This window comes from Chenopodium quinoa, unplaced genomic scaffold, assembly GCF_001683475.1.
Source record: "Chenopodium quinoa cultivar QQ74 unplaced genomic scaffold, ASM168347v1, whole genome shotgun sequence".
In the NCBI taxonomy this organism is placed as follows: domain Eukaryota; kingdom Viridiplantae; phylum Streptophyta; class Magnoliopsida; order Caryophyllales; family Amaranthaceae; genus Chenopodium; species Chenopodium quinoa.
The window spans coordinates 13,584-27,531 of NW_018745473.1; the positions used below are offsets into that span (position 1 = coordinate 13,584).

Below are 13,948 nucleotides of genomic sequence, written 5' to 3' on the forward strand. Positions count from 1 at the left end.
AGTGCTTACCGTGATTCCCAAATGGTCTTGAAAGCAAAGACTTAGGACTTGTTCACATTTACTGAATTGGGTTGAGTTGAACTGAACTGAACTGATTGGAGCTGAACTGAAGTGGTTGGAGCTGAATTGAGCTGAACTGAACTGATTGGAGCTGAACTGAACAGGTTGGAGCTGAATTGAAATGATTGGAGCTGAACTGAACAGAAATTAAGTTGAAGTAAACATACCCTTACTTGATGCTCGAAAGCATATCATCATACCTTGGCATACCTCTCGACGGGGCCTAAAGGAATTTTCAGGATCCAAATAAGGTTATTTACATCATGCATATAAAAAAGGAAAAATTGATGGGAATAATCCCACCTTTTGAGCATCGGAGATTAATTATCCCACCTTTTGAGCATCGGAGATTAATAATCCCACCTTTGGGATTCTTTTTAATAATCCCACCTTTGATATCAATCTACTTTAAATAGTCCCAACCAGTCAAGTAACCTGTTATAACAAGTTACTTGACACGTGATGGCTTATAATTGGTAAAAAAAAATAAAAAAAAAATAAAATTTTAAAAAAGTTAAATATTTTATAAGAAAAAATAAATAAAAATAAAACCACCCACCACCCACCAGTTTCCCAAGCCACCACCAGCCCCACGACTCCGGCACCCAACCTACAACGACAGCTCCTGCTCCGGCGCCGTGTCGCGACTCACCCCTACCCTCGTAAACCCAGCTCCGCAACAAAAGCGAAGCGAGCCACCACCAGCCCCCTCCCCTCGAAAACCCCTTTCGATCCCGTCGCGATCCCAACCCCTCACCGTCCTCCATTCCTTTTCCGGTCGCGTCAGCCTTCCTATCCCCCATTCCGACCTCTCCGTCCTCCCCGATCTCGATTCACGCCGTTTTCGGAGGGGTTGCGATTTTTTGAAGGGGTTAATTGGTTTGACGGGTGGTGATTTTTCGAAGGGCATTTGGGGTTAGGCTGGCTGGGTTTGGTTCCTAGTCGGCGCAGTGCCGCAGTGGTGTCTTGGTGGCGCTGGTTTCGGGCTGGATCGGGCGATGGTTTCGGGCTGGGTTTTGGTGGTGTGTGGGGATGGTGGTGGCTGAAACTCAGTTGGTGGTGGTGGTGGGTTTTTTTTATTTAATTTGATTTTACTTTTTTTGAATGTTTTTTTAAAAAATTTTGGACAAATCAAATTGTTATACGTGTAAAATAAACTTAAATAATAAAAAAAATAACTCTTCAACCGGTTACTGGTCACCTGAGACTATTTTCAGCGGATTGATATCAAAGGTGGGGTTATTAAAAAGAATCCCAAAGGTGGAATTATTAATCTACAATGCTCAAAAGGTGGGATTATTTCCATCAATTTTTCCTATAAAAAACTCCAAGCAATGATGTGAATGCTCAAGCTTACCTACTTACTCTAGTATTTTTGAAAAATTGTACTCTAGAACTTTCATGTGTTATTCGTGAATAATGCTTCCATTTGAATAATTGTACTCATTATTATGAAGTACTATCCTATGTAGGCTTTTGTTTACCGAGGGTTCGAATCCCTCTCTTGATTGTGCATAAAAAAATTACAGGCAATGATGTAGTACTCAAGCTTACCTACTTTTTATTTTTGATATTTATTGTGTTTTTTTTTATTAACTTTATGATTTGTGGTTCTTTTATTTAGCCCTTCATTTCTAAACAAAAGGTTGCTTTTAGTAGTTTTACATGATTAATAAAGAAAAAAAAATGTCACGATTTTTCAATATTTGTATAATACTTTGTATATTGCAACATAATATATAGAAAAAAATCAATAAATGTAGAACTAAATCAAAAGAGTCATGCACACTTTTTGTAATACATGTAAATAATCCTCAAAAACTAATTGATAATCATATGATCTGAGTACAATAGTAGATACTATAATAAAAAATATAAATACTCCGTAACATAAAATATAAAAAATTAAAAAAAAAAAAAAAAAAAAAAACCTCGTACAAAAGTTAAAGAATGTAACGTCAATGCTTATTACTCGTATTATTTTTAGGTGGATATGAACGCACTTACGCACCACCCAAAAAAAAAAAAATGTTGAATTTTGTGGAAAACAGCCGGAAAACGTTTTTTGTTGAATAAAAGCTCGATTAACAACACCACCTTGAATTAACGTTTTGTAGGAATGAACTATTGAATTATTGAATTGTACTATGTGTCCTCCTCAATGTTAAATTTGTCTCATCAACGTAGACAGAATAGACCTTTCAACAGCACTCCTATGTAACAGTTTATGCAAACTGTTGAGAAATATGTTGTGAATCGCTGACCGTTCTTTAATATACACGGCCATGTGGTTTATGGTACATGGTCGTGTACGTAGTTCCGTGACTACAAGACATATCACACGCCACACGGTCATGTGGTTTTGGTCCGTGTGGTTATTAATTGGGCTTTGGCCCAAATCAGTTTCTGTTTTAGAGAGTTATATATATACTTTAGGGTTACCCCTAGCCGAATAAGTTGAGTGGTTATTTAGAAATCTGAGAGTCTTCTGTATAATTCTCATATGTGAGACATGAGATAGATAACATTAGAAATTTGAGAGACAATCAATCTTTCTGTGATTGGTCTCAAATCTGTAATAAGTATTCCCTAAGATCAATAAATCTATTACTCTTGCCTGCCCGTGGAAGTATTTACGTGGTTCACCAATGATGTGTATGAGAATTTTTCTTGTTAATTTTATATCAGCTGCTAATGATCACTTTGTTGAATGTGAGAATATTTGTCATTGAAGAGTTTGTTTCTTCACTGTGATAAGAATGATTCAATGGTAACTCAGCTCATTGCACAAAATTTCAAACAAAAATAATTATTCCGTAGGTGATAAAGGCTTTAGAAAAACTTTTGTATACATCCGGTTTTTAGTAATTTACTGTACATCGGGTACACTTTTGTCAAATTTAGTGTCACTTTTGTCAAATTTATCAATAAAGCATAAATAACTCTTATATATGTCAGGGTAACTTTTGTGCGTTTTAGTGTAACTTTTGCACATTTTATTGTCACTTTATAACGGATGTTCAATAATTTACTGAACATCCGTTTTATTTAAAAGTTTGTGAAGGCTTTATCATGGGGTATACTTGACAAATTACAATACAACAGGCCCCAACTAGACCAGCCCATGGAATAGCCCAAACTTCATTCTTTCTTCTTTTTCCTTTATTTAAAAAAATAAATAAAAATAATACAACCATTTTTTAACACAAACAAAATATCATTTATATTAGGATTTTTTTTTGTGAAAACTACCTTTTAAACTCCAAATTTTGCAAAAAAACTACCCTAAAAACAAAATGTTGTAATTAACTACCTTATAAAATATAAAATGCTGTAATTGACTACCTTCTACCGGAATGACACATTTGACTTTTATTTTCCGACGTTAATCATGTCACGTGACCCTTTAATGACTTAGTCCCCTCTTTTCCCGATTCAATGGTAACTCAGCTCATTGCACAAAATTTCAAACAAAAATAATTATTCCGTAGATGATAAAGGCTTTATCATGGGGTATACTTGACAAATTACAATACAACAGGCCCCAACTAGACCAGCCCATGGAATAACCCAAACTTCATTCTTTCTTCTTTTTCCTTTATTTAAAAAAATAAAATAAAATAATACAACCATTTTTTAACCCAAACAAAATATCATTTATATTAGAATTTTTTTTTGTGAAAAACTACCTTTTAAACTCCAAATTTTGCAAAAAACTACCCTAAAAACAAAATGTTGTAATTAACTACCTTATAAAATATAAAACGCTGTAATTGACTACCTTCTACCGGAATGACACATTTGACTTTTATTTCCCGATGTTGACCATGTCACGTGACCCTTTAATGACTTGATTCCCCTCTTTTCCCCAAAATTTCCCGCTTTACACCAATTCAGCCCATGTAATTATCAAAGGGGTTGCAAATATACAATATAAAATATGAATAATCGTATTGTTATGGAAAATAGTTGGTATAAAACGCGAAATTTTCGGAGAAATGGGGGGAATTAAGTCATTAAAGGGTCATGTGACCCTCACATGACATGGTCAACACCGGAAAATAAAAATCAAATGTGTTATTCCGATGGGAGGTAGTCAATTACAACATTTTATACTTTATAAGGTAGTTAATTACAACATTTATACTTTATAAGGTAGTTAATTACAACATTTTGTTTTTAGGATATTTTCTCGCAAAAGTCAAAGTTTAAAAGGTAGTTTTTCACAAAATATCCATTATATTAACCGGCTATCGCCAATGGTTTAATTACAACAAGCATCATGTAATTTATACATTGAAAATCAATGCTGCCCAAAAGAATGCCTAAGAGTAAGGCAAAACTACTTCCGCTAATAACCAGTTCTAGTAAAGCTAACCCTTTCACTATATAAATTCCGAAATATCATTCCATAATAAAACGAAGTATAGAAGAAGAGAAGCAATCCCGAAACAAATGAATGTGTGTTTCATTATATAAATTGCATCTTGAACATGTTGGTGACATTAAAGGCGTGAAACAGAAATGGATTTAGCAACTGGTAAGATAGAGTGAGCACAATTCCGAACAAAAACTTTATACTAAAAAGGTGCATAAACCTTCGACAAAGCCTTCCATGAATGTAATTTAAGAGATGGCACACAATGATCCTTTGGTAAGAAATGATAAGCTGATTTGATTGTTAAGATGTCAGGCTTACTATAAGGGAGTTGCTCTAATCGTTGTAAGAATATAAGAAGGCAAAAGATGCTCAATATCCTTCAAATACCAAGAACCATTCTTTATTATATTTGCCACATTCCAATGACCTTTAGAATTAGGTACCTCAACATGTACATCCATAAGAGTATGTAATGGTGCCTTGCCAACCCAATGGTGATACCAAAGAGAAGTCGTTCTACCATTACCAATACCAACCCTTAAACCCGAAGCTAATACATGTGTTCCTTTCAAAATATCTTTCCAAATTTGAGATTGAGAAGCATTCACATTACAATAAAAAAAGAAAGGCACTAATTCATCTAAAACATGTCTTCCTTTCAAAATATCTTTCCAAATCTTTTCTAATAATATGATTTTTTTTTTTTTTTTTTTTTTTTTTGGAAAAATTACAGTGGATATATTTTGATTAACTTTTAAACCCGAAATGCTTCCAAATTCATCTAAAATATCCACAATAATTTAAACATTGGATTTTGAAGCATAGCCAAACATAAACACATCATCAGCATAGAATGGGAAACATGAATAGACTGAGTTACCTTTAATGGTTTCCAAAGTTTTTGAGTAACTTTCTCTTCAATCATTAAAGATAAACACACAAAGCGCAAATTAAAACAGGGAAAATATTTACTGTGATTGCAAGGAAACTTGTGCATCCATGCATGGCTAGACAAGAACAAGGTGAAAAAAAAATAGTATTATATGATAGTACAAAAGTCAAATCAAGACACTTAAACTAAAGAGTGCGTCTTATGTGCAGTTGGTAGCATCGTGTATGTGGCCGCTTGTAAAAAAACAAAGTAACCCTTAAAACACTGATTGGGTAACTCATTTAACACTGATTGAACAACCCGTATAAGCTATAACACTGATGAAATAACCTTTTATAACACTGATTAATCCATCCTTATAACACTAACAAAGCAATCCCTATAACTCTAACAAATTAACTGTTGTTGGACACCGACAAACCGGATAACCTTTATAACACTCACGAGTCACGAAGTAACCCCTAAAATGGCTAGCCACGCAATATGTACAACCTCATACTCGTATAAGAATTTGTGTAAATTAAAGTGGATGGAGTAAGTATTAAAAAAAAAGAGAGAGAGAAAGAGAGAATCTTGACTTTATTGGAGACTATTAATGAGGTCTCTTACTCCCAAAAGAAATCGGAACTTCTAAAAAGCAAGTTTTCAATTAATACAATCAAGGTTTGTCTGTTTGTATTGAATAGAGTGTCATTAATTGTGTAGTGAAAATTTAGATGTTTGTTCATTCAAACTATTCTTAAACTTGCAGACATTCTAATCAAACAAACATGCATCATTTTTTTTTTATGTACTTGTATATATAATTTGGGTTATCTTCCCCATTGCCTGTCATCTAGAGTTACGCGAAGAGAAGAACAGAGAAAATGGAAGCTTTGTCATCTTATTTTATTGTACATATTTTGGTTTAATTCTTGCTTAAAGTTACTTTTTTAGAAAGAAAAAGTAACTTATTACTTGTGTAACTTTTTTTTTTTTTTTTTTTTTTGGAGATAAACTTATTTCTGTTAAAACTAATCTACTGAGTAAACTATTGTAAATTAGCTAGTTGTAAAAAAATTTATTTGTTCAAATTTAAAATCTATGTAAAATGCGCTTATTTATATTTTTTAGTTTTAGATTTAACTTTGTCCAAAGTAATTACAAAGTTCCCAAAGCAAACAGAGATGGAGTGCAAAAAAGAATTTGATACATTGTACAGCTCCAACTTACTAAATTACTATACGTCACTACTTCTTCCTCATCTAAAATTTATCAACTGTGTAGAGTAAAATTTATCAACTGTGTAGAGTCTAGGAACAATAATTAAAAATAGAAGAAGCGGGTAGGGTTTGTCACAATTTTATTACTCCGTATTTTTTAAATACTACTCTGTTTCTTTTTAGTTGCCACGTATTATTTTTTAGGAAGTTTTTTTAGTTGACACGTTTCCATTTTGTGTAAATTTTTTACTTTGCATTTACAATGTACCCCACTTACTGTTTCATTCTCTCTCACTCTCTCTCATCTCCTTAATATATGTGCCTAAATCAAACTCGTCAACTAAATAGAAACGGAGGAATGTTTACCATGGTCCCAAATACCCTCCTGGAGTCCAATTGGGTTGGAGGAACCATCCAATTTTCCTTTAAACGACCAATTTACCAGTTTACAACTTGCATCGATTTCATTAGCTCAAGCCTTCCACAAACATGTATGACAACAAATAATGATCATATATGGTTCCAAACGACATTATATATGGTTCCCTCGAATTTCAAGACTTTTAGACACCGGGCCAAAAGACTCCAAATTTCTCAAAAACCGTGGATATTCGCCTTCAATTTTGAATTTTTTTGTTTTTTTTTTCCGCTCGGAAATAAAAATTTCCGAAATGTTTACCATGATCCATAATACCCTCCCGGAATCCAATTAGGTAGGTGGAACCATCCAATTTGCCTTTAAACAACCAATTTACCGATTTACAACTTGCACCAATTTCATTAATTCAAGCCTACCACGAACATTTTTGACAACATATAATGATCATATATTGTTCCAAACGGTATTATATGACCCCGGGATGTATCCCCTAAAATCTTAAGGCTTTTGGACAATGGCCCCGAAACCTCCAAAATTTCTCAAAAAACGTGGATATTAGCCTTCAATTTTGGAAATTTTTTACTTATTTTTCGCCCGGATATAAAAAATTAACGAAATATTTACTATGGTCCCTAATACCCTTCAGGAGTCCTATTGGGTGGGTGGAACCATCCAATTTGCCTTCAAACGATCAATTTGCCTTCAAACGAGCAATTTACCAGTTTACAACTTGCACCAATTTCATTAACTCAAGCCTACCACAACATTTATGACAACAAATAATGATCATATATGGTTCCAAACAGCATTATATAACCCTGAGATGTATCCCCTAAAATTTCAAGACTTTTTGAAACCAGGACTTGAAATTTCTAAAATTTCTCAAAAAGCGTGGATATTAATTTTTAATTTTGGAATTTTACGACTTTTTTTTCGCCCGAAAATAAAAAATTCCGAAATGTTTACCATGGGCCCTAATACCCTCAGGTAGGGCTGAGAAAAACTACCCGAAAACCGATCCGTAACCTTTTCGAAAATTAGGGTACCCGATCCGATATTCATAACGGTTCGGGTACCCGTTCCGATAATTTGTTATCGGGTATGGATATTGGGTCTCATTTTAAAATTAACGGTTACCCGATCCGTTCCGATAAACATTTTTTTTCCTTGTTTCCCTACTTAAATCTATTTTTTAAAAATCTAAACTCTTACTTTACTATATAATTATTTTATAATATCAATGATTTGTAATATTATTAATAATTTGGTCAAAATTATATGATAATGTTGTTAATTAGTGGTAAATTATATTATAATAACTACATAATTAAGTTTAATTATCATTATTGGATATCTTATTGGGTATCCAATAACCGATCCGAATATTCGGGTACCCGAAGTCCGAGTACCCGAACTTTTATCGGTTCGGAATACGGATATCACTTTTAGGGATTTTGGTATCGGGTACCCGAACCATTAGTACTAATGGTACCCGTCTCATGCTCGCCCCTACCCTCTGGGATTCCATTTGGGTTGGTGGAACCATCCAATTTGCCTTAAAACGACCAATTTAATTACAGGTTTACAACTTGCACGGATTTCATTAACTCAAGCCTACTACGAACATTTATGAAAACATATAATGATCATATATGGTTCCAAACAGCATTATATGACCCCGAGATGTATCCCCTAAAATATTAATACTTGTCTACACCGAGCCCCAAAACCTCCAAAATTTCTCAAAAAATGTGGATATTAGCCTTCAATTTTGAAATTTTTTGATTTTTTTTTCGCGTGGAATAAAAATTGCCGAAATGTTTACCATGGTTCCTAATACTCTCCTGGAGTCAAATTGGGTGGGTGGAAGCATCCAATTTTCCTTTCAACGACCAATTTACCGATTTATAACTTGCACTGATTTCATTAATTCAAGCCTACAACGAACATTTATGACAACAAATAATGATCGTATATGGTTCCAAACGGCATTATATGACCCCGAGATTTATCCCATAGAATTTCAAGACTTTTCGACACTAGGCCCCGAAACCTCCAAAGTTTCTCAAAAAGTGTTGATATTAGCCTTCAATTTTGAAATTTTTTGACTTTTTTTTGCCCGGAAATAAAAAATTGCCGAATTGTTTACCATGGTCCCTAATACTCTCCGGGAGTCCAATTGGGTGTGTGGAACCATTCAATTTTCTTTTAAACGGCCAATTTACCGGTTTACAACCCGATTTACCGGTTTACATTGGCCAATTTAATTAACTTGCACCGAACCCTACTTGAACCGAAATTGACCCAAACCCTTTTAACCCGTCAAAACCCAATTTTTACCCTACTTGTTACTAACCTGACCTGAATTCAACCTGACCCGTTCCTAACCCGACCCGAATTTCACCAAACCTGTTACAAACCCGACCCGAAATCAACCCGACTTGTTATTAACCAGACCCAAATTCAACCTGACTTGTTATTGACCCAACCCGAATTTTACTATACCTATTACTTACCCAACCCAAAAATTTATTTCAATCTGTTACTAACACGACTCGAAATTAACACGACTTGTTATTGACCCAACCTAAATTCAACCCAAATTATTCCTGACCCGATTTCAAATCATCTTAACTGCAATTTAGACCACCTTATTATTGTTGATCAAAGCATTTTGTCTAGGGAGACCAAGTCAGTCCAGGCCAGCAAAAGAAAGGAGCATCATCCTCAAATTTAAGAGTTAAATATAGTATATATTTGTTGTATGGTCATAGGAGATAATTTTCTTCCTAAATTATAGATTGTAGTTCAATTCCCTAGTATATTTCCATATATATTATAGTCAAAGGAAATAATTAGCTTGATAAAAATGATAATTATCTATTTATAGTTAGTTGAACCCGAATATGACCTGAATTGGAAATGACCCGACCTGATTGTAACCTGCAAATTATTGACTTGAACATAACCCGACTTGAATTCGGGAATGACCCGACTTGAAATTGACCCAACCTGATTATAACCCGCAAATTATTGACTTGAACCGAACCCGACTTAAACCAAAGAATGACCCGACTTGAAAATGACCTGACTTGATTATAATCCGCAAATTATTGAATTGAACCGAACCCGACTCAATCCCGAGAATGACCCGACCTGACCTGATTCTAACCTGCAAATTATTGACTTGAACCGAACCCGACTCGAACTCGAGAAATTACCCTAACCCGATTAAACCCGTGAAAACCCGAAATTAAAACCCGACCTATTGTTCACCCGACCCAACCTAAACCCGATAAGAAGCATGAATCGACGTGACCCTACTTAAGCATGACCCAACCCAAACCCGATCTGCATAGGTTATAGAATTAATCTGAATTGACTCGACCTGAGTTGATCTGACCCACTCTTACCCAATCGACCTGTCACCTGAAATTGACAGCTCTAGTTGTCATCTTAACAATACTCGAGCCATTTGCCGCTACTGCTACTTTTTCCAGACGAGACCTTTATAATATTAGAAAAATCGTTAATGTTGTGTTTATGATCTAGCTAGGTCCACAACAAGCGTACTCACAGCCGCATCCATCGCAAAATAAATTTACTCGTCATGAAACCATATATAGTTCTTTAGAAGATGTTACTTTACTAAAAGAAGTGGAAAATAAAATTAGTTTGGTACCCACTTATAAGTCCAAGTTATTTACCATTTTCCAATATGAACATAGATATACTAATTAATTGGTCCAAGAACCTTCTAAATAATGGCACAATATTATATAGATGTACAATATATATTTTTTTAATCAATCTTGGAATTCCAAATAATTTGTTCAACAAACAGAACCACCCTATTTGGAATTAAGCTAGCTTGCCAACTTTTGACCAAAAGTTCAAGTTTTCTTCCAAAATAAGCCTTCCGAATTAGTCATCCCAATTAGTCACCCCACTAAAGTTTTCCATTAAGGGCCTGCTCATATTTACTGAAATGAGCTTAACTGAACTGAACGATTGAAACTGAATTGAACTGAACTGAACTGATTGGAACTGAACTGAACTGAACTAAGCTGAAATGAATATTTTATGAGAGAGGGAAATTAAGAGCTGAACTGAACTGAACTGATTGGAGCTGAACTGATTGAAGCTGAACTGAACTGAAAAATAATATATATGAACAGGCCTAATTGTCAACCCTAATAGTCAACTTTTTTCTTACTATCATTGTCAAGTGATGAATACAAACAGATAATCTAAAATAACGTACAAAAGTTCATAAACTAGGCTAAAAAGGCTTGAGGTCTCTCCTTTTTCGAAACCCGGAGCTTCTGCGTTATTGAAGCTTAGAAACGACGTTATGTGTTAATAAAGCTAAGAAATGACATTATGTGTTAATGAGGCTTAAAAGTGACTGACGCTTAAGGAATTCTTATTTGCGACATGTTTTTTTTTATTAACAAAGCTCGAGTCATTTTCATGCTACATAGTTCAAAAATAATAACTATAAAAAAGTTATACGGATTATATACACATACACCGAAAGAAATAAATAAAACATACATCAATGTTTACTGAATCATAATACGTTATACGTACTTAAAAGGGGGGATATAATGAGGAATTTTCCTTGCCATACTTTTCATTTACTGAGGTCCAAGCCTCAAAAGTTTACCACAATGATGAAGAAAGTACAATAAACTAATTAAAGTCGTCCTAATAATCCTAACACTTACCATTATGAACAAAGCTTTGGAGATGTTTAACATTATGTACACAACACACTTTTGGTGTTGTCATTACATTTGTGACATAATGACTTTGTAACTTACCAAAAATATTTTCTAATTCTACAACTGTCCATCCCATTTCTTGTAGATGCACTCTAAACTCCTCCTTCTTGGCTAACTCTTTGACAAGAACTTCATCCCTAGTTGTGAACGATTTCGCTTCATGACCCCTACAACTCAAATTCCTAAATACTTTGAGGTGATTAGTGTCCTTGATTGAGCGTTTTAGTGTAGGATTTTGATGAATTACGGCTTGTACTATTGCTAACAACGGAAAACTAGTGTTTCTAGACAGCCGGTTTAGTACTTGTGGCGAAAGCTTGTTAGTTCAATGCTGCACATATTTGAGTTTTTTGTTCTTCATTGAGTTTTGGGATGAACCTACAAACATAAGTAGCATAAAAGAGTAAGGCCCGTTCTTTTCACCTTAAAAAAATAATATTAAGTAAAAAATAATTTCAGTTCAATAAAAATAAAGTTCAGTTCAGTAAAATTAATTTCAGTTCAGTAAAATAATTTCACTTCAGTAAAAATAAGTTCAGTTCAGTAAAATTCAGTTTTCTTAAAAGAAGAATTATAATAGAAAAACAGTAAAAATAATTTAAGTTCAGTAAAAATAATTTCAGTTCAGTAAAATTAAGTTCAGTTTAGTAAAATAGTTTCAGTTCAGCAAAATTAAGGTGAATCAAACAGGGCCTAAGTACTAATAAAAAAAAGTACTCAGCCATAATAAGTTATTTTGTACAATAACAACTTATTTTTGTAATTTCAAATAAAAATATTTCTATTACTTAAAATGGATGGTTACCTCAAGAAAGATTTCTATAGCTTGGTATATATTTGTCACAAGAGTCACGAGCAGAATCTGGGATTACCATGGTAAGTGCAACAAACATGGAGGGTTTCAATCGATGATCCGGTGCAATTTCGCTAGCATATGAATCCACCAATCGCGCTACTCTTTTCAATCGATATGAGCAAAGCTTATGATGACTTATGTTCCCATCCAAAAGAAAATTCTTCAAAAATCTTAGTACAATGTTCACATTGTACATAGTATATTTCTTTGTTTTTCTTAGAGGAAATGGAAGAAGTAAATCATCCAATGTCGCTTGATCAAGTTGCAAACCAATTAAAATCTCGAGTTTACTCTTGTAGGGTTGTGTGTTAGCTTCAAATTTGAAGCAATCCAAGGTCTCAAACAATCCCTTGATTGAAATAATCCTCTTATCAAGGAGAGAAAGTAGGTTGATTAATTTTTCGACGATTGTAGCCCTTACAACTATATTTGTAACACCAAGAACTCTCACTCTTTGATAGTAGAAAATAAACTTGCTTATTGTAACATGATCGAATTTCTCTAACACCATTTTCTTTACCAATAACTCAATCAAATCAATAGTGAGAGTTGTTGTAAGATCCTCGAACCACCAAAACATACGAAAATAGCCACTTTTATTACTTATTAGAGTGCTCTTAGAATCACATGAGGATCGAAAACTCGAGCACTTAGAAGAATAAGAGGAAGGTGTTGTTAAACAACGCGATGCAAGCCTCTCAACAAACTCACCTACTAACCTTCGAACCGAAGAAACTGGATTGATATCGATCAATAAACGTTGACCGTCAGTCAACGCTAGTAAAAGCTCGGACCAATCCCATAAATCGACTCCCTCGAGAAATTTCTCGGTTCGATCCATCAAACTAGGCCTTCCAAACACAACCTTGTTTATTTCTAAGTATCTAGCTACATGTTGTAGAAACAATACGTTCGAATGAGTTATGTCGATGACACCATTGTTGTAGAAGAACCTTGTGATAAGCTCAAAGCCGGTCGGTCCACCCGGAAAGTCTTGGAATATTACTTTCGTCTCCTTGCCACCATTTTTGCACCTTTTCTCAAATATATTGCTCAACTTACTAGAAAATTGAGCATAAAATTTCCTGCCAAAAAAAAAAAAAAAAAAGAAAGTTAATACACCACAAAATTGTAATACAATGTACCAACTATGTAGTAAATGCATTAAAAACATAGGTTATAACTATATTTTATACGTAGTAATAACATGCAAATATAATGTAATATGATCAAGAAAAATTACCTTGTTCACCCAAAAATATGTTGGCCATTGACATCTACTTGAAGGTCACAATTAATTTCCATAATGATGTTTGAAAACAAGTAATTAAACAAAATTATGTCTAAATTTATAATTATTTATGGTGATTAAGGATGAAGATGTGAAAGGC

At 34.0% G+C, this 13,948-nt stretch overlaps 1 protein-coding gene across 1 annotated transcript; it reads right to left on the reverse strand.

The window, feature by feature from the left end:
- Positions 1-12,507: 12,507 nt before the first annotated feature.
- LOC110715160 (BTB/POZ domain-containing protein At3g22104-like) lies at positions 12,508-13,624 on the reverse strand. Its single transcript, XM_021893730.1, has one exon. It carries the CDS (start codon positions 13,396-13,398, stop codon positions 12,508-12,510), a length of 891 nt encoding a protein of 296 aa, XP_021749422.1. The 5' UTR covers positions 13,399-13,624.
- Positions 13,625-13,948: the final 324 nt, after the last annotated feature.

Bases quoted from the DNA above. Each gene is read 5' to 3' on its own strand.
- LOC110715160 (XM_021893730.1), bottom strand. From the start codon at position 13,398: ATGGATCGAACCGAGAAATTTCTCGAGGGAGTCGATTTATGGGATTGG.